This window comes from Gymnogyps californianus, chromosome 1 (assembly GCF_018139145.2).
Source record: "Gymnogyps californianus isolate 813 chromosome 1, ASM1813914v2, whole genome shotgun sequence".
Taxonomy (NCBI): domain Eukaryota; kingdom Metazoa; phylum Chordata; class Aves; order Accipitriformes; family Cathartidae; genus Gymnogyps; species Gymnogyps californianus.
In genome coordinates this window covers 167,340,739-167,366,330 of record NC_059471.1, presented here as the reverse complement: position 1 = coordinate 167,366,330, position 25,592 = coordinate 167,340,739, and the positions used below count along the sequence as shown (strand labels likewise).

The following is a 25,592-nucleotide window of genomic DNA, read 5'->3' as shown; positions in this document are numbered from 1 at the left end:
AAACACCACACTCACCATATCAGTTCTTTAATAAAGATTCTCTTTTAAAATGCTTTTCTGAGAGATCATGTAATCCATTTTAGCAATTACAGCTCTCAAGATTCTGTTTGTAAAATTAAGTGTAACAGCTACTGACAATTGTTCCCCAATCTATTTATCCTCATGTTAGTACAAGCCCATTGATTGGGCCCCAAAGTCTATTTTCTTTAGAGAAGCTAGACAAGAGACAGTTCTCTGGGCAACCTCACAAAGTAAGACTGTCGAAATTAAAGAAGTATTGTATTTTAAGTCATGGAGCAATTACATCATTTCTCTTTTAAAAAGACTGACCCTTATTAAAGTAATCATGTGACTGATACTGTCATACTTTTATCTTAAAATACAATGTTCAATTCACAAAAGTGTATGTATTATGAAATTACCATAAAAAAATTACACTTCGAAATGCAATGCTCAGAACTACAAAGAGCAGCTTAGTTGACAAAGATAATTCTTCTACTAAGACGACCACCTACGCAATAATACACAACTAAGGACTATTTCAAGAACTAGTAACACAAACCCATACATTTGGGGCAGATAATGTAGCTGCAAGAAGATTCTGCTCTTTATAAACCAGGAATGCAAAGACAAAGTGGGTCTGTACCACTCAAGTCTAAAAATGTAGTATTTCAGACTTAAATAAGATGATGGTCAGCCTATTCTGAATACTGCTGTGATATGATTAATTCTTGTAAGTCTGAATAAGCTACATATCCATAACCAAAAGGGTTTAAGCAGGATACTGGCTGTAGCATCCAAAAATCTATCATTAAACACATACCTGAATTTCTGATGGGCTAAATACCCAACTGCTCCTATCTATAAGGGTTTGCAGATGTTTTAATTATATTCTAAATAGGGATACTTTTAAGCTTTTTAAAAATATCTTGACTGTGTTATCATCTAATATAAATGTGTCCTTTTATTTTATTCAATTAAAAAGGCATTAGTAAAGCCTTATGTTCATTATTTTAATAGCATAAACCCAGGAATAAGGCATTAACCTGGTAGTTTTAATCATTTTACGCAGGTGCATGAGGATAATATTTGATTAAGCAATGATGAAAATCATGCAAATATTTCCTTAATTTCACTAAGCTTTTCTGTAGGCAAGTTCACCTGCACCAAAGCCAGCTTGCATGGTCTTCAGAGGTTTTAATGGTTCAATAATTTATTGAATTGCTTTCACTGAATACCCAAGCTGTTCTCTTACACAGATGTTTATTTTAATATACTCTACATATCTAATTAAATATCCAGTATGGCCATGTAATGAAAAGCTGTAGATGACTACAATATAATAGGAAAACTATGGAAGGACATTTAAAAGAAAAGGCTGTCCTCATTTCAGCTGTGAGGAATGCACTGCAGAAGAAATTCATACAGGGAACCTACAGTGCAGCAAATGAGAACTCCTCCGAGTGAGCTAAAATAATATCCACTAATTAGTCAGTAGTGAGTCAGACTGCATGATCTTTCCATCTTATTTCAAATGATTACAAAAATAAACACGTGACTTGCATATTGGATTCCTTCCAAGGTGCACTCTTCCAAAGCTTACTTCTCTATGAAGTGGCTACATTTTATGATTAGTTTCACTAATAACGATACAAACTGAGGAAGCCCATAGTGAGAAATTGCCTTTGCTGTTAAGATTAGCAAACTATGAAAGCTGTATGGAAACATCATTCCTTTCAATTCCAATATTTACGACAAAGAAACAAAACTTCTCCATAACTATATCAACATAACTGGCAAAAGCAGGGATGAACTCTCCCCTGGCTGCTACTGAGGTTCACCAGGAGGGTCAGCTTCAGTTGGCTTTGCACATTCCAAGCACCTCTCCAGTGTTCCCAGTAATATAAATATGGAACAAGGACAACTAAGTTGGCTCTGCATTCAGCCAGGTCAGGTCCAAAAAGGGTTTATGAGCTCTGGCTCCACCATGGACTGCAGCAGTTAAATGTTTCTGAAGGTGCAAGACTTTAGAAGCAGTATAGATATACATGAGCTAAAAAAACCTCAGCTAGACCTTCATTCGCATCAGTGGCATGGCTGATTCGCAATTTCGCCTGAGAATCATCTATGTTATTTAAAATCATCATGACAACTGAATACAAAATTAAAAATTACTACAAAATTTTAAACAAAGGCACACTTTTTAGAGATCAGTTCAGAATTTTTGTCTTCACAAAACATTTTACAAAACCTAAAGCTAAGAGAGATGTTTCCAAGTAGAAATTCTTTTAAAAATATTTTGGGATTTTAAATGTTACCACAATAGCAGGAACTCATGTTCAGTGCTCAGAAAGCAAACAAAACTCCAAAACCCTCACGGGCTTCTCAACCAACTCTTGTATTGATATATTTATATCTCATTCAAAAGCAAGCAGTATGAAGATGCACCTGCAGCAGGTCTCATTTCAATCTGGTTTTTAACCAAATAACCATCATTTAACTGCCATCGTTTTGTCATATTTCAAGAATCTCTCTCTGATAGCATTTTTCCACCATTGGAATAGAGGAAAAAGTGGAAAGAAAAGAGGATGAATGAAGAAAGCAAAGAAAATAAAGTCTCATGTAGTGTAGCATATTTGACCGTTTCATTTCTGATGTCATTATCCCAACGGAGAAAAACTCAGCGTCCTGCTGAGCAATAACCATTCTCATATGGCAGGAACAAAAGGAGGAAACATGTGAAGAAGGAGCAGAAAAAGCATTAGTAATTATGCTCGTATATGCTTGTACTTGTGTTATCTACCGCTAGGTAACATGTACAAGTAGCTTAAATTTTCACCAAATGAGGAGTAAAAAAAAAAAAAAATGGCATCATTAATGGCATCATTGCATCTAAAGCAAAAAGAGGTGTTTAATATATACATACGTACACTCAGTAAATCTATTGCATACTACTTCAATGAAACCACAAATTCTACAGGAATCTGTAGCTATTTAAAACATGTTATCATAACACTTCCTACAGACTAACATATTAAAATTGTGAGTGCTATTTTAACACTTGATCACCTATAAAACTTGATCACCTGAGAAAAATAAAACTAATGGCATTCTTCTGCAATACTTACATATTAGTATTTTTTTCAGGTGAAAAATAAAGCTTTGAGAAAACTGGAAAATCATTAGAAGAAACCAAAAACTGTTTATGACTTTTCCTTTTGCAAAGCTGATTTGAAGTTCATAGTGAAATTTTGAAGAGGAGTAAGTTATTGGTAAATTTACATTTAAAAATGATATATAGTATGTTTTTAAAGACAACACACAAGAACAGGAGTACAGAAGTATACATATCTACTGTTACTGTACACAGTTTATATACATCTGATTTGACAAATAATCCATAAAAGACTAAATATTCCTTATCAGAGATTTCTTTAAGTACACTATTATTATTTTTTTTTAAACTTTGTCTTCCTGTTAGATTCTTGGAAACTTAAGCAAAGCTTGGGTAGGCAAAAAAGGAAAAAAATAAAGTGTATAGGACTTGACTGAAATCAGGAATTGATATAGTAGTCAAACTGTGCACACTATATCCCATTTTCTTCTGTGATAATAACAGCTGCCAAAGTCCATTCAAGAGGATAGAATTCTTTTTTCAGTTTGAATGGTAGCACAAATAGTAAAAAGGCAAGGTTTTGAACATGATGAGTGATATTACAGCAGAGGAGGATGTAAGTGGTTTGATGACTATCTTGAAGATTCATAGCTTAATCTTGAAGGAGATCAGTTTATCACACACTTCTAAAGGAGGGCAGAAGAATGAAAAATTTCATAAAATTCTAATTAAACTGTGACTTGCTCTCATTTTCTAGTATCAATTAATTAAGCATAATTTAAAATAACATAAAAGCAGGGTAAAACATTAATGGTGACTGGAGGCAGCAACATGACAAATTACTTGAAGGAGAAGAAAAAAAAAATTGTAACTTATTTGCCCCACAGAACCATAAATTTAGCTCAGGACCACAACAAAAAGATAATTATAGTTGAGTAGTGTTAATTTATCACTGAAAAAAGCAATTTTAAAAATTATAATAATTAAAAGTCTAAGTAATACACCAGTTCTTTTTAAATTCCGCATATAGGATGATTATCCTCTGTTTTTATCATGTTCAATTTATTGTAGTTCTCACCAATGCTTAACTGAGATGGACACACAGGTTTCTTGCAAAGTATTAAGAAAGAATATTTTATAACTTTTGTAACTTTGCAACTTGTCAAAAATTCATGGGTGAATTCTCTGTGTTCTTGTAATTGCTTTCTTCCTGAAAATCTTGAGACATTCAGTACCTTAAAAACAAGTTTCTCTAACAACTCCAGAAAAAGACTACTACATTCCCAGAGATTTATTAAAGCATTAGAATAACCGTATCTCTTGCTAAGAATCAATACAGACATTATTCTTCATAGACAAATGAACTTAAACAAACAATGTAGTAAATTACCTAATCTGCTCCCATTTCTGGGCATTGCCATGAATGAGCCGAGGCTGCCCCCTATGACGCTATGTGGTCTCCGTAAAGGGGGCTTCTTGAAAGATCCTGTGTATTGGTGGAGAAATGAGTGCATGCTGTGAGACGTTGGAGGCCTGCCATTCTTCACAATAGGCTCTACAATTCACAAGGATCAAAATATTCATTCCCACAAGCAAGTAGGAGTGTCAGGAACATGCCAAAAGAAAAAAAAAGAAAAAAGAAAAAAACAGTTACTAGACAGGAAATCACCACTCTGGTAAGATTCTCTTTCATACTAACAGTAGACCATCATACTACTGCCATTTCTCTATTAACAAATTAATACAAAACATGGCATTAACTATTACCCGAATTTCATTTTATTAAATTCTGTCACTCTGCTGCTGGATCAGTAAATGACCTGAATATACAGTCTAAAAATGTGACTAAAACCAGAACGTAGCTTTTAAAATCAGCATAATTATTTTCTTCTGAGTTAATGATTTGTCTTATTGCACAATGTTTCATCTTTACTATAATTCAAACAGACCAGCTGCTAGATCAACTCACATGATGAGCAAATTTAACCACAAGCCTTTGGAAATATTCTCCCTCTCAAAATTCTTGAGGGTCACTAGTAGCAAGGCCTCACTACTGAAAGTCCTTACAAGGAAATGTACCTGTCTATATCCACCAGAGCTGTCATGCCATAATTAAGGTTATTAACTTAAAGGATATCAGAATAATTAAGTATTCAATGAGTTATTTTGGCTTTCTATTGGATTGTCTCAAACTGTACTTATACTTAAAACCAGGATTGTAAGATTTAAAAAAAAAAAAAAAATTATTATTGATAAACTTTCTAAAAAAGATGAAGCCTTAGAAATTTTAAAATCTTATGTACAAATGTGCGCAGAAATTGAGTGTTTGCATTCCCTCAGCAACCTGACTCTGCACACATGGACTAGCACTCAAGGATTGCCATGGTACTAGAAGCAGTCTAACTCTAAAAACACAGAGGATTTTTTACCCCAACAAGAAGCAGAACAGATGTCAACTTGTATTGACTGTCACAAAACTGGACTTATCAGAACCACTGATGAAGTCATTCATACAAGAAATTAAAGAAGAAATACTCTCACTACAGAAAAAGTACCCAGAGCTCAGAGTCATCCGGCAGCTACATACAAGCACTGTCCTGGTACTAGGAAAAAGACCAGAAGATACAAGTAATTTTATTTTTCCATCATTTGATTCTTATTACCATTACAGATAAGCGTTGTTTGGTATTATTTGGAAGACAGAAAAGGCAGCAGACACACACTGAGCAACCGCATTGCAAGTGCTACTGAATGGAGTTGCACCTCCCAAGGTGTTTCTAGAGCCACTGCTCCCAGGGCATAACGTAGCCGGGATCTGCTCGGAGCTTCACTCCTGCCTACTGGGACAGGGAGCAGTCTGAGATGCTATTTCATCACTCTGACTTATATTCTCACATGCAGGGACCCCAAAAATCTTGCTTTCCCTTCCAAAATAATCTAAGAAGAAAAATACAGCTAGGAGAACTTACTTTATGGAAAGCAAATTTCAGTGGTGAAGGAAAATAACAGCAACAAATACCTAATAACCTAAGGAAAACAGGATCCAGAAGGGAACCCCCTCCCTCCCCACATGTATAAAAACCTTTTGGATATATTATTATGATTGGTCTGAAGCAAAGAGACAGAAGTACACAGACAGAACTACCCAAGGACAGGCCAGTGACTTTAAAAAATAATCATGCAAGGAGTTTTTGCATATAAACACGAATAATACAGTAAGACAAAAAAAAAAAAAAAATCACTTTAACTCAGCTGCTGCAGGAAAAAAATAAAAGCTAAAAAAAAAAGATTCAGGCAGAAAACAGAATGTGAAAGGACACGTCAGCACCGTTACGAACCTGCCTGCATCTTTCAATTAGCATCCTTCATAAACACAGCTTCAAAGTGGGTGAACATGAGGAAAAATACACCATACGTCCAAGTATATGTTCGTGAAGCACAATCAGTGTCTTCACCTTCAAAACTCTGCACATCTCTGTCCCAAATCCTTATTTCTGTATCTACTGCATTATATCATCCCTTTTGATTTAAGAGTGGTATCAGCTTCCTTGTTGTGTGCCTTCAACAGCAGATTTATCCTAGGGCAGCAGGCAACAAATTCCTCATCAATTTTTGAATAGAATCCATTACTACTTCCACATGACAGGAAACAGGTTCACATACAGCACAACTACTGCTTTTGCTTTTTATATATTAGAATCTGCTTTCTGCTTTCCAACTTTCTTACTAATCTTTGATTTGAATTTGATCCAGTTTCTAAACTAAAAACCTCACACTGAGTTTACACACAGTGCTGAACAAATGAATGGTAACACTGAAAATCCAAATACCTTATAAGTACATAGTTTGTTCTGTTGAGACAGTTATCACCAGTTATAATGATGATGCCTGGTGGGTTTCAGTGGCTAGTTTGCATAATTTTGAAGTTACTACTTCATTTGTATTCCTTATATAAGCAATAAATAATATATATTAAGCATGTAATTCTACTTTATTTTAATTGTTTCTAAAACTAAATTTTTATGAAAAAAAGAGAGCCAACTCAAAGAGATGTTTTTTCTGGGAAACTCTGGGAAATAAAACTCTCCTCCCTTTGACCAAGCCCTGCTACACCAAGCAAAGCAAAAGTCCCTCAGTTTTTTGTTTTGTTTTAAAGCCCTAATAACAAACCTAGGAAGAAAGTTCTCTGATTTTTTTTTTGTTAGTGTGGAAATGTACTGCTAAAAATCACTCAAATATTTTTTAGCTCTGCCACTAGTGTCAATAGCCTTATACTTTGGAGGGTAACTTAAACCCTGAGCAAAGTGCTGAGACAGACTGATTCTTGGTAACTGAAAATGTATCTCCCATGGTAAGATTGTTGTCTCACACACAAAAATGCAAATTCTGTGTCAAAGTAAACATTACTTTTCTCATCCTAATGAGAAACCAAAGATGCCAGGATACATGTCAACAAAGGTCAGAGAAGTACCAAAGGCAGCACAGGAAAGGGGCAGGGCCATAGGGCTGGAAGCAAAACTCTGCCTGCGAGTGTGACAGTAGATGCCTCAGCCATCCTGGCCACCCATACCCACCTCTATACATTCGCAGTCGCTGAGGATTCCAGTACATTAATCACACTGGAGTGTATGCACACGTGGATTATAGCTGCATTCACAGAGCACAGAGCTGATAACTTCCTTGTATGTTATAGCTTTTGTCTACTCATGCTAAAATTAATCTATCTCCATGAACTGCGTAGCACGTAAAAAAGGCCAAAGTTTATGAATACACTGAATGACTACATAGAGATTGAGTTTTATGTTCATTACTAGCGTGACAGTGTGATGAACAGAGATGATTGTTTAAAAAATTTGTTTTCCTCATGGCACTGGTAGATTTGCACATATTTTACAGTTTAAAACATAAAATATCCTAGCATATGAAAAGTTCAGCTCAAATATAAGGATAAACACAGATCACATTAATAAGAAAACAGCAAATTTATATAAAAATAAAAGACAAATGGTTGACATAATAAGATCCAATTATACAGAAATAACTTTTGCCATCATAGGCAACTACTACCTTCCTGCACTGTCGTAAGTACTGTTCTAAATTATGGAGCCCGTTATAAAATTTAGCAACAATAATCTAGGTCGTGTAGCAGGACAGGCATAACTACCGACAGACAACAAAATGAAGGTTACAAAAACTCTCAGATTACTAGTATACTTCTGACTAAGAGAAGTATTAATAGTACTTGCTTACAAATGTTTTTTAAAATCCTAGTACACATTAATTTACAAAAAGGAGTGATGACATGGCATTTTATGATGGTATAACGTATAGACTTATGGTCTGGAAAAGTATTTTTGTTATATACAGTTAAGTTTGCATTGTCATATCCTAGAAACTTTTAAAGCAAAGTTCACATGAATTCTGCATTGTGTGCTCTCCTCCCTGCAAACATGACAGTAACAGCTAAGAGCTCTAACAAATATTGAAAATGATCAAGCAAACTCTTGCTGGAAATGAATTTACAAGACTGTTTATTATTATTTTTGTGAATTTATGAGATACATGATTTAAACAAAGTGCTTTTTAAAAAAGTATTTAACGCCCTCTGCCTGAAGATCCCCAAGTACTTCTTCCAAAGTTACAATTTCATTTAATTCACTTAAAGAATTCTTTTTTTTTTTCAGGATTATTAATCTGTTGAATCACTACATTTAAAGGGTAACGCTGCCGTTTTTGAGCTGTGAATTTAGTGCAACTGCTTGGTCTTGAACAAGATGAGTCAAAACTGTAAAAGTTAAATGCCTTTACTACATATATCTATAAACTGCTTCTTATAATTTTATCTCTGTGATTATAGGTTTGGTTTGCCTTTAAAAAAATGCTTCCCTATATAAAACTCACAAACATTCCTTACATTAGTGTCACTGTACTTGGTAAACATGATTCAGTAACCACTCAAAGGCTTAGATGACATGATGGAGGTGTTTCTGGTAGCACAGTGGGTATTTTCATGGTGCTATTAGTTTAATATTCAGCCACAGCCAAAACGAATGATAGAAATTAAGAGGGGAGTAGAAAACCACCAGAAAATCACTATGCCACTATGCAAGTGTATGGATCTACTGCATTTTGAGTATCATCCACAGTTCTGGTCTTCCTCTCTGAAACAGATTAAAACTGCAGAAGTATGATACAACCCACAGATTGGTAGGAGGGCTGAAGAGGGCACCTAGGAATCAGCTGCACCCACCACCTCCTGCAGCACAAGAGTGAGGGTCACTGAAAAAGCCAGCCGCAGCAGGTTGCATACGGCACGTGGAAGTGGTTCTTCACATCGTGCAGTCTGTGGCAACTCCTCACCACAGGATGTTACGGCTATCAGAAGGTTACAAGACTCAAGGGGAGACTGAACAAGAAATCTGCTCAGGGTTGCTAACTGCACAGAGACTTGCCTAGTTCAGGAAGTCCCTGAACTAGAAACCGGTACAGTACTCTGGGGAAATGGTGTTAGATTTTGGGCTCTAATCTTAGACTTGCCCTCAAATGTCGTCCTCAGAGACTGGAGAACAGACAGGCAGAACTCCAGCCATCCTTACGGCACAAGACTTCTGCAGCACCTGGGCAGTTTGCTCGTGTTGGCTCATGCTGGCACAACATTTCCAGTGACAGCCTTATTAATTATTTATCTCTAGCTCTCTTCCCTCACCCTGCTCTATAATCTGTAATTCCAAACTGACAAAACTTACAAATGTGGAAAGCGAGCTGAAAGAGAGACTTCTCAGTGGTTCTTTTTTAATTGTATTTGGTCAGTTGTTATTATATTCTTTTGTTATTTTGGCTACAAAATCACTTCCTCTTTGACTCATCTTTCAAGGAATGGCATTTCAATTCTTATCTTTCTTATGCAACCTACTAAGCTATCATGCAAATCTAGTCTTTAAATGTGAAACAAGTTAACTCAAACGTTCTGAATGAGAATATTTATAAATACTATACTGGTGTACAGGATGAACATATGGTTTTCTTTTCAATGCCCCTGAACACTTCTTGAAATATGAATGTGTCCTGCTTTTTTTTTTAATTTTATATATATAAACACATACACACAAACCCACACACACTTTTTTTTTTTAATGCCACATCCATTTTATCTTGCTTAAGTGTGCATCTTCAGCAAGGTTTAAAATTGGGCAATGCATGGTGACTGTGCACTGTTGTATTACTTGATTTTCAAGTTTGGTGAATGCTGAGCTGCCAGTTTATTTCACTTGGATCATTTTCTTGTATTTCTCACATCCTATCATTCAAACTTCCGTTATTATTGGCATAACGCAAAATAACTACAACAGCACTATTCAAAGAAAATACTGTTTAAAATACAACCAGCCTGGCTTATTAATGTTGTAAGAGTTGCTAGACCATGTTGCTGATCTGTTTTAGAATACACACATATATTTTATGAAAATACAGTACCCAGTAAGGTACCACTGCTTTGCTAAGTTTGAAATAATGCCAACACCAATGCTAACAAACACGCAAGAAAAAGAAAATAACTCAAATGAGCCGCTGAATTCTTTCAATTGTGAAGTGACAGAAATCTATGCTTGAACATAAGTGGAACTGATTTTTTTATTTCATAATTATGAGAACTGCCAGAGTCAAGTAGAACAATAGTGTATATAACCAAGAAGCTTGTCCGAGGAATTAGTTAAAACCAACTATTTTATGAGGTTATAAAGATGTCTCCTCTTTTTCCTTTAACTGCAATTTAAATTAACCACAAACCCTGTCCTGAAATTACTCCCAAGTTAAGCAATTTTTCAATAAATCCCCAATGTGTCTTTTCTTTGTCCATCTATCTTAACAAAGAGCCACACTACCACTTTCTTTCCTGTGCTGGATTTACTTAACTGGATTTACTTAATCTGAGTTCCAGAGAGCCTGCAGAATTGCCTCGCATGTCTATATAAGGCCTCAGCAACTGACATACTGTCACACGTCAGTCAGCTGGTGGATTAAAGAAAGTGTTTTCATTAGGAATGTAAATACATTTTAAAACACATTTTATGAATATATAATACCACATATCCCACTACCTGTTTTTCTTTTTTTATGTCTCACGAGTATCTCTATTATGTGACAAAAAGACCAAGCTGGCTTTCAGATTTCACATTCCAAAATTTAGGCAGATATTTGCTTCAGCTAGCTTTAATAAAGAATGAAAATCACCTGTCATACATGGTGACATTTTCCCTTAAATCAAGCATCTCTGACAGAGCTGAATAAGTCTGCAAGAAAATGTATTATTCCGTAACCACTATCCAGTCTGGACATGGAATCCATACAAATACATAAATATGTATTTTAGTTTCATACAAATGAAGTACACAAGAGGAGTTTTTTCTAATGAAAATAAGACAGATACCGGAAACATAGCATTTATGATCTCTGATTTGGGTATATAACAGGGATTGAACCCAGGCATGCTCCATATTCTAAGTAAGGATGAACTTTTGTGCAACAGCAAGCCTGACACAATTCACTGCTGCTACCGAAAAGGTGCCTCAAGGTCCTCCCCCAGCAAAAAAGAAGTGTAATTTTGATTTAGGTTTTTGAACTAGATCATCACAGGGCATGCAGAGTGCGGGTGCTGACAGAAGGGTGGAGGCAGAACCTCACTCGCCACTTTTAGCTGCAGCTTGACTTTGGACCGGCTCAACTGTAACAAAATCTCACGAAATGCCCTGAGAATCAGCTTCTGGTTTTTATAGGACAGGACTCTACGCAGTTTTTTTCCCACCCACCTTGACCTCACCCTTGCTCCAGAAAACTTCCAAGGTTGGTTTTTTTTTTTCTTTTCCATTTTGATAGAGAACGGGGAAGTGTCAAAACTCTACATATGTGAAACCAAACATTCATTCTCTGAACAGCCTTGCAGTCATGAAGCTTGCGATGCATCACGATAACCTTTTAAAATTATTTATATTGACTGTCTCAAGTGCTGCTGTTGTATAGCTTAATCATATTTTGGCATCATCTACTACACATTCATTTAACTAATCTGAATATATGCTCTATTAATGATTACTCAATTTTTACATGTCTATTGGCAATAAAGACTGATTTTTTTTTTTTGGACTTGCAATACAAAATATTTTGAACAAACTGCTTTCCTGAAGAAGCCGTTGTCAAGAAGCCCTTTATTTCTTCAGAAATTGTAGAATGTAAGCAGGTGAATTTCTGACATTTTAGAGCTGGTATGCTGCACTGTACAATATTTAATTACACTGCTGTAAGGCTGTCAGATCCACTCAGTAAAATTAGTTGATTGCAGGTGATGGCTCCCATAGAAGAAATATTTAAATAACCCAAAGCACCTATACGTTTGCTATATCTGTACTCTCAGGGAGCTGCATGAGAAGCACTGCATAGAATACTATATATTGTTTCCTTGGACTCTGTTATGTGATACCCAGGAAAACATTAAGTCACTCTAAAAATAGAGCAATCACTCAATACCACTTAAAACTGTATTTACTCATTAAATAATAAGATGAAACCTTCAAACTATTGACTATGGCAGTATTAAAAACTTAGCAGAACCTCAAGGAATTCCTCCCATTGCTCAAAATCAATCCATTTGAGTACAGCAGTCATGTCCAGAGCAAATGTTCTTCACTTGGAGGACACACGGCAAAAAATATTGGTAGCACATTTGAAGAAATATGCCAACAGAAACCTAAAGAAACACAGTCTTCAAGTTTCTCCCAGAAATGAAGTACCTCAATGATTAAAATGACACTGTAATGTCCTGTAAACTTTTTTTTTTTTTTGTTAATTTGGGGACAAAAAGGACAGAAATTTTTCCAAGGAGTCTGTTTAAACTACAAAAACAAAAGATAATACACAAGGCAAAAAATGAGATCAAGACATCTAAAAACCACTACAAAAAGCCTTTTAAAATTGACTTCACATACAATGAGGTTTTGCCTTCAGTCTAGGTACCAAGACAAAGAAGATCACAAACAAATGAAATATATTCAAAGCCGAAAACCTGCCTTTAGGATTTATGTATTTCATACCGTTTAAAAGATAATTCTCAAGATAGTACTTTTGGTCATCAGAACGTGTATTGGAACATAAGCATGGTAGTCCCATACCTCCAATCATATATGCATGACAAACCACCAGTTACTAATTTTCCCTTTAAAAAGCGTAACTCCAGAAGGCATCACATTACACTAAATCCTTCAGAACACTGTTTCAGGTACAATTTAAATCAATGTGAGTCAGCATTGTAGCCAAGATACAAGTATCCCTGGCCTCTGTCCTTGCGTCCCCACACACAACTACCCTGTACCTCCCAACGCAAACATCTGTGAGGCCACACTGCCAACCAGATCAGGAAACGGAGGATCTGGCTCCTTTTTGCCCTACTTTCAGAAATAGCTGTGTTGACTAGTTCCGTGTATTTTACTTTTCTGTACTTAACAAGTCCATCTGAATGCCGTTTGAGAACAAATCTCTACATATCCATCAGTGAGCCTACACTAGTAGAAATTTGGTGTATTTACAATGTCCACTTCTGCATCTAAGTATCATGTTCTCCTGCCAAACCTGCGTTCTGCTTGTGAAAGAAAACACTTATGAGTGGATAACGCCCCCCAAGACTACAGGTCTCTGCAGCATGCTTTCAGGCACTGAATTTTCATGCTCATTTCACTTTATAAGCACTTCCACACATGAATAGAGCCTCCAGGTTTTGTGGGAAGAAGCAAATTAAAATAGAAGGGAAGAAAGAACACTATGTTGTGCAGTGTATGTGGGATGGAGAAACCATACTGAACAGTAATAACAAAAATTGATGTATGCCACAGCACAGAAGTGTACATACAGACTATAATAAAAACATCGTCAGTACGGTGTAAGGGACACTACAAGGTTCAATATTTAGCTGTGACAACCGCCAGTTATTTGCAGTAATCTGTAGCTCTAGAATGAGCTCTAGCACTTCTGGGGATTTCGCCCCGCCCGCCCCCTCCCCCCCGCTATTTTTATATTGATACTTTCCTCCAGTATCAACAGAGAAATTTTATTGCTTTTTAACCAGTAAGTATTTCTGTGCTCATATTTTCAATTCAAGAACATTGTCTTGAAAATATGTTGCAACACACTGTTTTCCTTCCATACTCAAGGAATCACACATAGCAGATGGAATGGGAGTTTCTCAGCTGTACTGAAGATGATATGAAATGACTACAACTACAAAGACATTTGGATGTTCTGAGACAGTATTGCAACGTGTCAATTTTTATAAACATTCATTCCTCTTATCAGAGTATTAACTAGTCATTAAGGCCTTAAACCTAAAAAACACTTACGCACTTTACTGTAGCTGATCCTTCCATTATTACTCACACCTGTAAAATTACAAAAAAATTATGCAAGTGTTTGTGAGACTGGATCCTGTGATCACATCACTGAGCTAAAACAGACCAAATGGAGATAAATATTATTCTAGAAATTCATTAAGCCATTTCTATCAGAACCTCACTTGTTTTGGTTTAGTATGTATGTGTGTATATATCTATATATAAATATGAAAACTGGCAATATAGAATGGCTTTCCAAGTTACTTATATATTAATGCAAGAGCTGTGGACGTATTTTTGAACATATCTTGTAATTATTCTTAAAAGCATGCTTGGAGTTTGTGATAATGTATTTTATAATATTGGACAATACAGCCACATTTTTCGCTTTCATTAGAGAGCATATTGATATGTATTTAAAGTATTTGCATAAATTTTACAGTTAATTGCGCTTTAAATATGCATGATTTGGATGTTACTTCTGGCCAAATTTCATTAGTATGTCATTGGCAAGGAAAAATTTCAGGAGCAAATTTAGTTGTCAACTGCTACAAATTACCATTTAGTATTTTTAATATTAATCTGAATACATATATTAAGGTAGAACCTAGAATTAAAAAAGCAAGCTGGCACATTGTTAGTGTGCTTGAATCAAGACAGAATGAAAAATAAACAACAAATCCAACTAATTGGTTTTATATGTTAAAACATTAGAGACCATGAAAAGCTTCCGTACTTAGATAAAAGAATAGCCCCAAGTATACTTCACACAGTCCACAGTTCATAAGGCTTCAGAGGTAATTAAGCATTTCACTGGTCCCTCTATTTTTATGGTTTATGCATCTGATTGGCTTCTGGGTGAGGAAGCATCGCCAAATTATGATGAACATAATTTGTAAGGCAGATTTAATTATATATAGGTTTCTGGTCACTAAATAATTTGATGGTGTTCCAAAAAACCAAAACCAAAAACAAAACTGTTGGTTATTCTACATTCAGTGCAATAGCTCTGTGCTACTGCATCGAACAATATGGGTTGATCCCTGCTAATCCCATTTTGCTGCTGATGGATGAGTGCTGCATACTGAGATTGTACTGACATCACGCGATGAAGGAGGCTGTATATGAAATGAGATTGCATACAAAAGGTTAGCTGATTCAGAGGTATCAATGCACTGCAAAGAAATCAAAAGTTATGTATCTATTTTTATGTCTGTTAACTACAAATGGGACAATGTGTTCTGCATTAGGAGTACTGTTCTTTAAAAGTAAATCTTCAAACAACCCACTCAAAGCTGGAGCTAATGACAAGGTGGGTCTCTGGATTGGAGCAGCAGTTACTTGAAATCAGAGGCAATTGTTCTGGGAGAGGAAACATTTGGCAGGGGCTGAAGACAACAGGTTATTGCAAAAGGGTGACCATCAGGAAAGGTTCCTGCTACTATGTGCATGTGATCTACATCTGGAATTGCAGTGCTGAACTGAAACTTTATAATAAAGATTTTACAGGACATGTATGTGAAAATCAGATAGAGACGAGCGTGGATCCTAGGTCAGCACAGATGTGGTTTTCTATGGACGTAGCCCATACAACCTCTATGGTCCAGTAACACAGCTGTTTTCCAGGAAGGAAAAAAGCTAGCGTGTATAAAATTATATCCTTCAGTGAACACAGCCATCAGAATGGAATGACAGGAAACAAGATGGGCGATTTGCTAGGAAGAAAAAAATAAGAGAAAATTGGACAACAACAATGGAAGAAAATTCTGCTGTAAAGGCCTTCAGTGTTCAGGGTCTATCCTTGCCTTCTGGTGTGGGAACAGTTGCAACTCCCTTCGACTCTCATTTCTCAAGTTCATGATGTAATAACGGTTGAAAACAAACCACATACGAAGAACCACTTTCTGAACACTGACTGTATCCCTGACTCTGATTCTCTGTAGATCAAGATATTGGCTTGCCTTTGATTTACTAGACTGTGCTTTTTAAGTTCCTTTAAGAACAGATCCAAAGCCCGCAAACTGGGCACATTTGTGTTTCTCTGTTCCACAGGGTAAAGGAGCTGTTTATTCTTCTTAAAAGCAAAACTAGGGAGATGGTTACTCCTGCCTTCTGAGATCAGCACCATCGCAGTAAAAGATGCACTTTCAAGATCTTAATGCAGCTATCACTTTATAAACTATTCTTCAAGAGACTACATGCTCTCATGTGTCCCAGCTGGATATTTACAGTTAGTACAGGCTTCTTAGCACTCTGATTTTATAAGCTGCCAAGGTAAACCTTTCTCATTTAAGCACTCCTCTGTAAGTAATTTTTAAAAATAATGTCCACTGAAGGATTTTTTTTCCAGGCTATGTTCTCTACCAAACTTGTCTTTCACCAAAAGAGAGAACTTGTTTCCTGATTGTTTTTTCCAGCAATTGTTGTTGCCCAAACCCTGATTCCTACGGTCTGTCTGAAAACTACTCCTTCCAAAACGTCTTAATCTGTGGGAGAGTGTGTTGGGTGTGGCAGGGTCGGTGTAGCGGGGGAGGGGCTACAGGGGTGGCTCCTGTGAGAAGCTGCTAGAAGCTTCCCCGGCTCCAAGTCGGACCCGCCTCTGGCCAAGGCCAGGACATGAGCCATGGTGGTAGCACCTCCGTGGTAACATATTTAAGAAGGGGAAAAGACTGCTGAAAGACCTGCAGCGGAGAGAGGAGTAGGATGTGAGGGAAACAACCATGCAGACACCGAGGTCAGTGAAGAAGGAGAGGGAGGAGGTGCGCCGGAGCAGAGATTCTCCTGCAGCCCATGGTGAGGCGGCAGGCTGTCCCCCTGCAGCCCATGGAGGTTCACGGTGGAGCAGAGATTCCCCTGCAGCCCGTGGAGGACCCCATGCTGGAGCAGGTGGCTGGGCCCGGAGAAGGCCGTGACTCTGTGGGATAGCCCACGCTGGAGCAGTTCGTGGAGGACTGCAGCCCGTGGAAGGGACTTGTGTTGGAGAAGCTTGTGGAGGGCTGACCCCCGCGGGAGGGACCCCATGCTGGAGCAGGGGAAGAGTGTGAGGAGTCCTCCCCCCGAGGAGGAAGGAGTGGCAGAAACAGCGTGTGATGAACTGACCGCAACCCCCATTCCAGTCCCCTGTGCTGCTGTGGGGGGAGGAGGTAGAGGAATCGGGAGCAAAGCTGAGTCCGGGAAGAAGGGAAGGGTGGGAAGAAGGTGTGTTTTTAAGATATGGTTCTATTTCCCATTATCCTACTCTGATTTGATTGGTAACAAATTAAATTGGTTTCTGTTTCCCCAAGTCGAGTCTGTTTTGCCTGTGACCATAACTGGTGAGTGATCCCTCCCTGTCCCTGTCTCGACTCACGAGCCTTTCATTGTATTTTCTTCTCTCCATCCTGGCGGGGGGAGGAGTGAGCGAGTGATGCTTTGTTGCTGGCTGGGCCTAAACCAAGACAGATAGTTAGAGCTTCCTTTAGAAAAGCAGGACCAGCTGGTGTAGCAAGCATTTTCCAACCCTACTTTCTAAGAAAAGTAGGGTTGGAAAGGAAAGGAAAAACAAAGGAAAACAAAAATCCACAAAGTAGTATCCTGTTCATCTCTGCAAGATCAAAGATAGGACAGATACTTCTAGAATGCAGATATTAGTATCAGAAAAAGGAAGCAAATGTCAGTAAAACTTTTTTAAATGACAAAATGATGAGCTAAAGATTACGCATAGCGAAAGTACAGTTTGTATTTATTATTCTTCCTCTTTCAAGAGGATCAAAAACACCTCAGTGTATCCAAAGCTACTCTACTAAGGCATTAACAACTTTCTGCAGTTGTAAGCATAGCATGTATTGTATCACACAATATTAGCATATAAGCTTCCTTTTGGGCAATGAAATAATGTAGAAAGCAAAATAAAACGAGCACTAAAAGCTAAATAATGAATTTGTAATTAGAAACATTTTCTTGAATTGTATTTTTATCATTTTAGATATCTACTGAGAAGGTAAGTTTGTCAAAGTTTGGCGACAAGCATGCAGAAGACATCTAAGTATTGCTGTTTGAGATAATTCTCAGATAAATACTACAAACTGCAAATAGATTCATACCTGGTTTAAGATAGCAACGCTTCTGTAAACAAGGTATTGTGTCCTCTGTCCCTTGAGCTGGGACACAGAACATGGTCCAGTTTAAAATAAAATCTTTTTATTCTTCCTGGATCCAGTTTTCAACTGAATCAATTCAGCAACCCAGTTCACTACACTCACTGATGCTGGTGACAATTTTTCATGCTCATTTCCCAGTGTGAAAGTAATATTCTTAGCACTTACTTGCATAATGAAATCAATCTGTCAGAAGTATATAGAGGTCTGAAAAAAATATGCATCAGTAACAAAGGCCAATACAAGCGAAACCATGTGGGATAACCGCTCAGCGTCTCAGAAAGTACTTAGTAGACATCAGTGCAAAAATACTACAATTATTGTTTCAGAGTAGACCTGTTGTATCAACACATAAAAAGTTGTAATAAACATCATTTTCCAAACTATTGAGCATGGCCCATGATGAAGACAGGACAATAGCAATGAATATACCAGGGATCAAGGGTAAAAACGAAAAACATGAATAGCTTTGTTTTGCCAAAGGTAAATTCAGCTTTCAAAAGCTTGGCATGCAACAGATCTCGGATGGGGTTTTAAAAGTCTGCAGGGCAAATCCCATTGCCTCTACTTCTGCTCAAATTTCCCAGCCCTGTCAGTTTGCAGTGGCAAAATTCAGAATCATTTACTGGTGTGAAGTGGGGAAAAAACAATTCAGAGCAGTGGATACTTGAGAAAATCTTAGATGTCAGCAGAGCAAGAAATAACACTCATCAGCATAGAAGATGAAATATGACTTAAATGCTGCAGCCCAGGAAACAGAACAAAGCAACAAAATCTCTTCCAGTCATTATCACTGTAGATTGCATTCAAAAGCGGTATCATCATTAATGTGGACTTTACAGCAGGCAGTACATTTATGGGATCAGCCAAAGACTTGCGTAAGAATACACAGGCAAGCTCGTTATCCTGAATGTTTCTAGTCGCCTTTATATTGCTGAAGAGAAGTACTATTCAGAGACATAAAGAGGTGACAGAATTCTCATCACTGGGTAGACAGTTTTATTTATAATACTCAAGCAATTACTATCAATCATATTACCGAATAATGATTTTGAGAAAAAACTGAATTTGAAGCCATATGAAGTTGATGTGAGACCCACTAGATTCATACAATAATGGGTTTGTTTACTGAAAGAGCATCTATGATCCTTGCTGCACACCACATTAAAATACCAATTTAGGTAGCTTTTGATAAATAGCTGTATAACAGTTCAATATCAAAGCAAACCAAACCAATACGTAACAACTTATCAACCTGTTAAAAGAACTAGGGTAGTCAAATGTAAGATAAATCAAAAGAAAAGGTTAGTGAGGAAGTCTATGCAATTGTGAAAACTGAAATAAAACCCAACAACGCTCACTTGAGGGGACCTGACAAAATTCTTACATTTTCTGGAAAGTGAAAGATATGCTTACCGTTATCTTTGCTGCTGTTTTCTTCAATTGTCATTTGTTCTGCTAGCTCAGACAGCGATTCATCGATGGTCTGGCTTCCACGCAAGGTTAAGGAAAGTCTCCTCTTAAACTTTTTCATTCTATCAATATTAAGTCTGGCTTAAGGAAGCCTGAAAAAAAAGATTAAAAAGCAAAAAGTGAGAAAAAAATTAGTTGATCAGAAAACAAAATCCAATTACCTCACACAAAAATGCAGGAAAGCTTACAGAAAATTCAGTCAATATGCAAGTTATCCTTAAAACAGTATCCTTAAAGCAAGATTACTCTACTGAAGAACAACGTCTTGAGAGGTAGGTGCCCATACATTTTTGCAATTTTTATTTCTGTTAGGGAAAATGAGAATCTTTGTTTTTAAAAAAAACAAACCAAACCAGCTAATTTGATCACTAATTTTACAATCCAATAATAAAACAAACAGTAATCTGAAAACTTGATGAGCGTGCGCTCTGTTGCCTCCTCCGCAGCCTCTTTCACCAAACCCACTGAGGATGAGGAGGCTGGAACTTTCTCTCTCTTTCAGTCTATTTGTTTACAGATGAGAAGTTACTGAACTTCTCTATATTTTAGCCTTTTCACAAAAGGAGGAAGGGGACAACACTAAAAGCCTTAAACACAAAAGCAATTCTCAAACCCAATCCCACCTAGGGAAATAGATAGCCAGGGCCTGATAACGACAGCTAGAATGGACATTTCTCTATAGTCAGGCAATAAGACTAAACTGGGAACAAAGCAGGAGGCACTTTCTCCATGGAAAGCGGTAAGCAAACAAGCAATAGTAACAAAGGTCCAGGCTGATAAACGTGTTGCCACAAGTCTAAGCTGGTAAGTGAACTTTGCAGTGTGCCATATGTTTGCCCTTACACAAAAAGCACAATTCTGTCCTTCATTACTCCATATGGACAATTCACCCTAGATATTATTTCACAGTAACTTGTTCATCTGCTTATAGCCTCCAAGAATCACATAGGCATTGTCAAACACAAGCACAGCATCCTTTTAAGTCTGAGCTGCTGATATATTTTTTCCTGCATCAGCCTCTTTGCATTCCAAAACACATAATTCACATACAAAATTTAAAAAATCAAGTTGTCCTCAACGTCCTCCTTTAAACAGAGAAATGCAAGTAGTATGCTAAAGATCTACATTTAATAACAAATTGTGAATATGATGCCTTTATATTGACATCATCCCTTTAAGTATACACATTTCAACTGCATACCTTACTCTTTGTTTAGATGCTACATAACAGAAAGGAGAACAAATCGGTGGAACAAGTTGGAAGTGGTTTTTGGTGGTAGGAGAATGCATACATAGACTAAACCATCACAAGACTAGATTGCACAGGACAGTAAGTAACACATAAGGATGGATAAAAGACAACCTTTGGGATTTGAGCCCCAAAGTCTGAGATGAACAGTACAATCACTGGCAAAGCAGCAGCTGCATCCCAGGGGAAACAGGTAGATTACAAAACAGAGTAACACCTTAGACAACCACAGCTACTATAGGCAGAAATAGTCAGGCACTGGGTACAGATATGTAGGAAATAAAAATATAACTGCTGGAGATACAGTTAAGCTAGCAGCCCTTTTAATGCGTTGCTGTACGTGCAATAAAGCCACACCTTAGCATGAATAATTTTGCTCTCTCTCACTCAAAAGCAGGATATTCTTATTGTTAAGAAACTGCATTCAGAGAACATTCCAAGGGGAACATTTACTTCTCCTGTTCAGGACCTGCTTTAAAGACCTTACTTGAAACTTCTTTATTTCTGCGTTTATTTTAACTTTTCCAAAATGATGGCCTATGTTTCTCTTAAAAACTTTTTAAAAAAAATTCGAAGGACACATCCTTTATATGTGGTTTTACTGAATTCTCCTATAGTGTTCTTTGAAACCTGCATCTTCCTAGGTGCATTATTCTCAAAAAAGATACGTGCAATTTTTAGCTATGTAATGCCCTAATGCTACCTGACAGCACAACAATTTCTTTCCAATTTTCCACTTGGGCAGTAACTGAAAAAACAGATGCCTTTATATGGAAACAGGCTGTTCCTGGCTTTTGATCTTGAAAATATTTAAGCCTACACAATTTTTTAATCAAAAAGGTCTACTGCTGAAGAATATTACATATAAATTAACAGGCACATGGATTAGAAAATCCAAGAGACATTCTAAATCTCAAGCTAATTAAAAGCAAATATTTTGCTAACTATAGTTACAAAACTTCTCCTGATAAAGGAGGGTTTCATGGAGTGCTGCAGCACCATTTTTACTAAGATTCTGAATTAAGTTCAGGGCTTGATTTTCAAAGAATTTAACGGTAAAAAGGAGTCAGAAGTGGGAATCCATGTGTGAGTGAACGCTTCCTTCTATTGAAATGTAATTCAGTTTTTTTAAAGGAAAAGATGCTCACTGATATGAAACCAAATTTTCCTCCCTTAAAGCATCAGTATTCTTGCCCATTTAGATGTGTACAGGATGCATATATTTAAAAAAAAAAAAAAGAAGGAGGAGGAGTGACCTGTATCTAGAGCACTTGGAAATGTCCTATCTTTTTGACTTCTTCATTCTCACTTCTGGCCGAAGTCGCAGAACGTGCTAAATCTTGGTAGTTTGAGACAAGGCCTCAGTGAACAGAGCTTTGCAAATATAATCTATACAATCCAAAGCTAGCATTGGTTCTCTAAAATGACAGCAATTTTAATTCAGTTTAACAAAATTAAAGGGAAATTGTCTGATATTAATTTTCACTAGTTCGTAACAGATGCATACTTATTTTCTCCATTTAACAGTAAATCTAATTTAAATCCAAAATGGAGTTACTTGATGAGTAATATACATCTAGTGGCTATGATTAGATGCAGTAAGAATCCTGATGTTCCCCCAAATTCTTACCAATTGTGAGAAGACTATGCACTGTTATTTTTATTTTTGAGCTTTAGAACACAGCCCAGGGCTTGACTATTGTATTCTGTAAATTTATCTACTCTGAATAAGTCGTACCCAAATCAAATATTTTAAATGTCACGGCAGATAGATACATACACTTGAATGCAACTAATGCAAATTCTAGTCTTCTGCAGACAGAATGAGGACAAGCAATCTGATACAATGCTATCTGATACAACCCAGAAAAGCTGGCAGAGACATACTTGTTCAAGCCTTATACTGATACGAAATGAAGGAAGTGACAATGTATTTATGGAACTGCTGCTTCTTACAAACGATCTCCAGTCTAACCCTGAAAAGTTGGTATTTTTGTCTTTAAAAGCAACACAAGTTAATCCTTGAAAACTATGGTAAAATTTACTTCATACACATTTTTCTCCTTAAAACCTGTAGAAAAAGTATTTTCCAACATTGTCATTAACTCAGTTTGCTTCAATAGTCTTAAACTCCAGTTTTGCTCTCAATGTCATTTAAAAGCGATCTCTATAACACAGTTCTGAAAACAAAATCCACAGTTTTTAAATCATCCAGGTAAGACCAGATTTAAACAAGTAGGTTCTGGCTCCCTTTCTCTATATCAGACCAATCCTTCCCACAGCGCCTGTAGAAGAGCACTTCTCATTTAGCAAACACAGATGTCCACAACACCCTGGATATATAGCAAACAGACATTAAAGCATTTTGATTCCCAAGTAATAACTCAACCAGATTCTGCACTCACCTATTCACCAAAAATCAGAGGCCTTATAATGCTGAGAGCTAAAATTCTCAAAAAAACCAACCACTCCCTTCAAGCTCCCAGACCCTTGGTACCTTGAAAGTGAAAAAAGGAATGCATAAGATCTTTATACACAATTAACATATGCTGTGTGCTTAATCCTTGTAAGTTTAAACAAATTCAGCTAAAATTTTCAAAAGCAATGAAATTATTTAACAGCTTAAATTTCAGCCAGTTTATTTCAGGAGGGTCACAAATACCAAAAGTTCACTAAGATTTTGCTGATTCAAAGCCCTTTGAAGTCAATGGGAACCTGTCCTTCAACTTCAATAAGCTTTGGATCAGACCAAGTGCTGACTCTTCTGTTTCCAGTTGTTATATTGCATTAAGATGCATCTACATAGAGATCAAGCATTTTTAAATTACTCTTCTACTTAGATACGCACTGAAGTTGCTATTTGACTGTTTTTACAAGCTGCTTTACAATGCGGTAGGTGTTTTCCAAACATCTAAAGGCAGTTCTTGTTCTGAAAAACTCATTATCTGAAGACGACAGCTAAAGCAGGAGGAATGGACAGGAACAGAAACCCTACATAACAGCAGCACATGAACAACAGCGTGGACACAGCACGGCCCTTAAGGATGGGTTAACAAGCTAAAGCCACAGGCATAAGACATCAAAGAAAGCAGGTAACAGCACTCCATATGAATTCCTTGGACAGGAGGAGGTGCAAACACACATGGGACACTCAACCTGATTTCTTAAAATTGCTACAACCAAATGGGTACATTTACACAGCAGTGGGCCAAACTGTGTAAAAATGGTTAAAAAAATTGCAAAAAGGTATACTGTGGCAGAGCTTTGAAGAGATGTGAAGATTCTGTCACGAGACTTACATTTTTTAGGATCTAAGATGGAAAATCTAGTAAGGTACTATCGACTGAAGAATAAAAAACAGTCCACACAAATAGAAACAAGAATAATAAGAATCATGAAATTCTCTCTCATATGGTCCTCAGCATTACAGTTGTTGATGATTCTCAAAATCCATGGTGTCATTCACTGTATCATTCAAATTTGAACAGATAATAATTTAACCTTCCACTAGCTTTTTAGGTACACCAGTTACAGGTCTGTTAAATATTTTCAAGCTGTAATAAACTATGCATCATTCATTTGTTTGGCTGCACTAATAATTTTAGATGCATCTAACTTAAGAGTATTTCTGAAGGTGATAATCCAAGCTTGTGTCAGAAAGAGATGTCTAGAAAGCTTAGAGTACTGCAAACAATATTAATTAAAAACAGAAACAGGAAACACCTGTCAAGGATATTGTTCCCTTAATCTAAAAAGAAAACCAACTTTCCATAGTGTTTATATTTATTAAACTGTTCTCAATCTACCTGAATTAAGGGGGGAAAAAAAGCTATTGATCACATGAGCATGTTGCACATCAAATACAGAGCAAACTATTAATTACACTAATGAGAAATAAATGGATAATTTATCTAAGATCATAAACCACCAGTCTGAGCACTCACAAAATTCACATCTAATACAGATGCACTTCCTTACAATCACAATTCTACTCTACAAGAATGGATTATAAATATGGCATCTTACTCATTGCATCTGTTCTTTGTATTTGTCTCAACTCACATTTGTTCACATTGGTGAAAAAAATTTTCTACTGCGTTTTTCCACACTGGGTCTTTAGAAACAACATGACTCTGGCCAACTAGACTCTGTTGTCGAGAGCAGAACTACTCAAGAAGTTATTACCTTTTATGCTGCATTAGGTCAAAGAACTGACATTGTACACATATAAGCGACATCTGACAAAC

At 36.8% G+C, this 25,592-nt stretch overlaps 1 protein-coding gene across 2 annotated transcripts in view; it reads right to left on the bottom strand.

The window, feature by feature from the left end:
- The window catches only part of CDK17 (cyclin dependent kinase 17), a 98,009-nt gene that overhangs the window by 37,143 nt on the left and 35,274 nt on the right, over window positions 1–25,592 (bottom strand). The window contains exons 2-4 of one of the 2 annotated variants that reach the window (XM_050891065.1): window positions 20,040–20,188; window positions 14,497–14,535; window positions 4,506–4,670 (exon numbers count right to left, since the gene is read on the bottom strand). In XM_050891065.1, the coding sequence (XP_050747022.1) occupies window positions 4,506–4,670; window positions 14,497–14,535; window positions 20,040–20,157 (322 nt within the window). In that variant the 5' untranslated portion in view covers window positions 20,158–20,188. The remainder of the gene's footprint in view (window positions 1–4,505; window positions 4,671–14,496; window positions 14,536–20,039; window positions 20,189–25,592) is intronic. The other variant, XM_050891073.1, reaches the window with a different exon arrangement.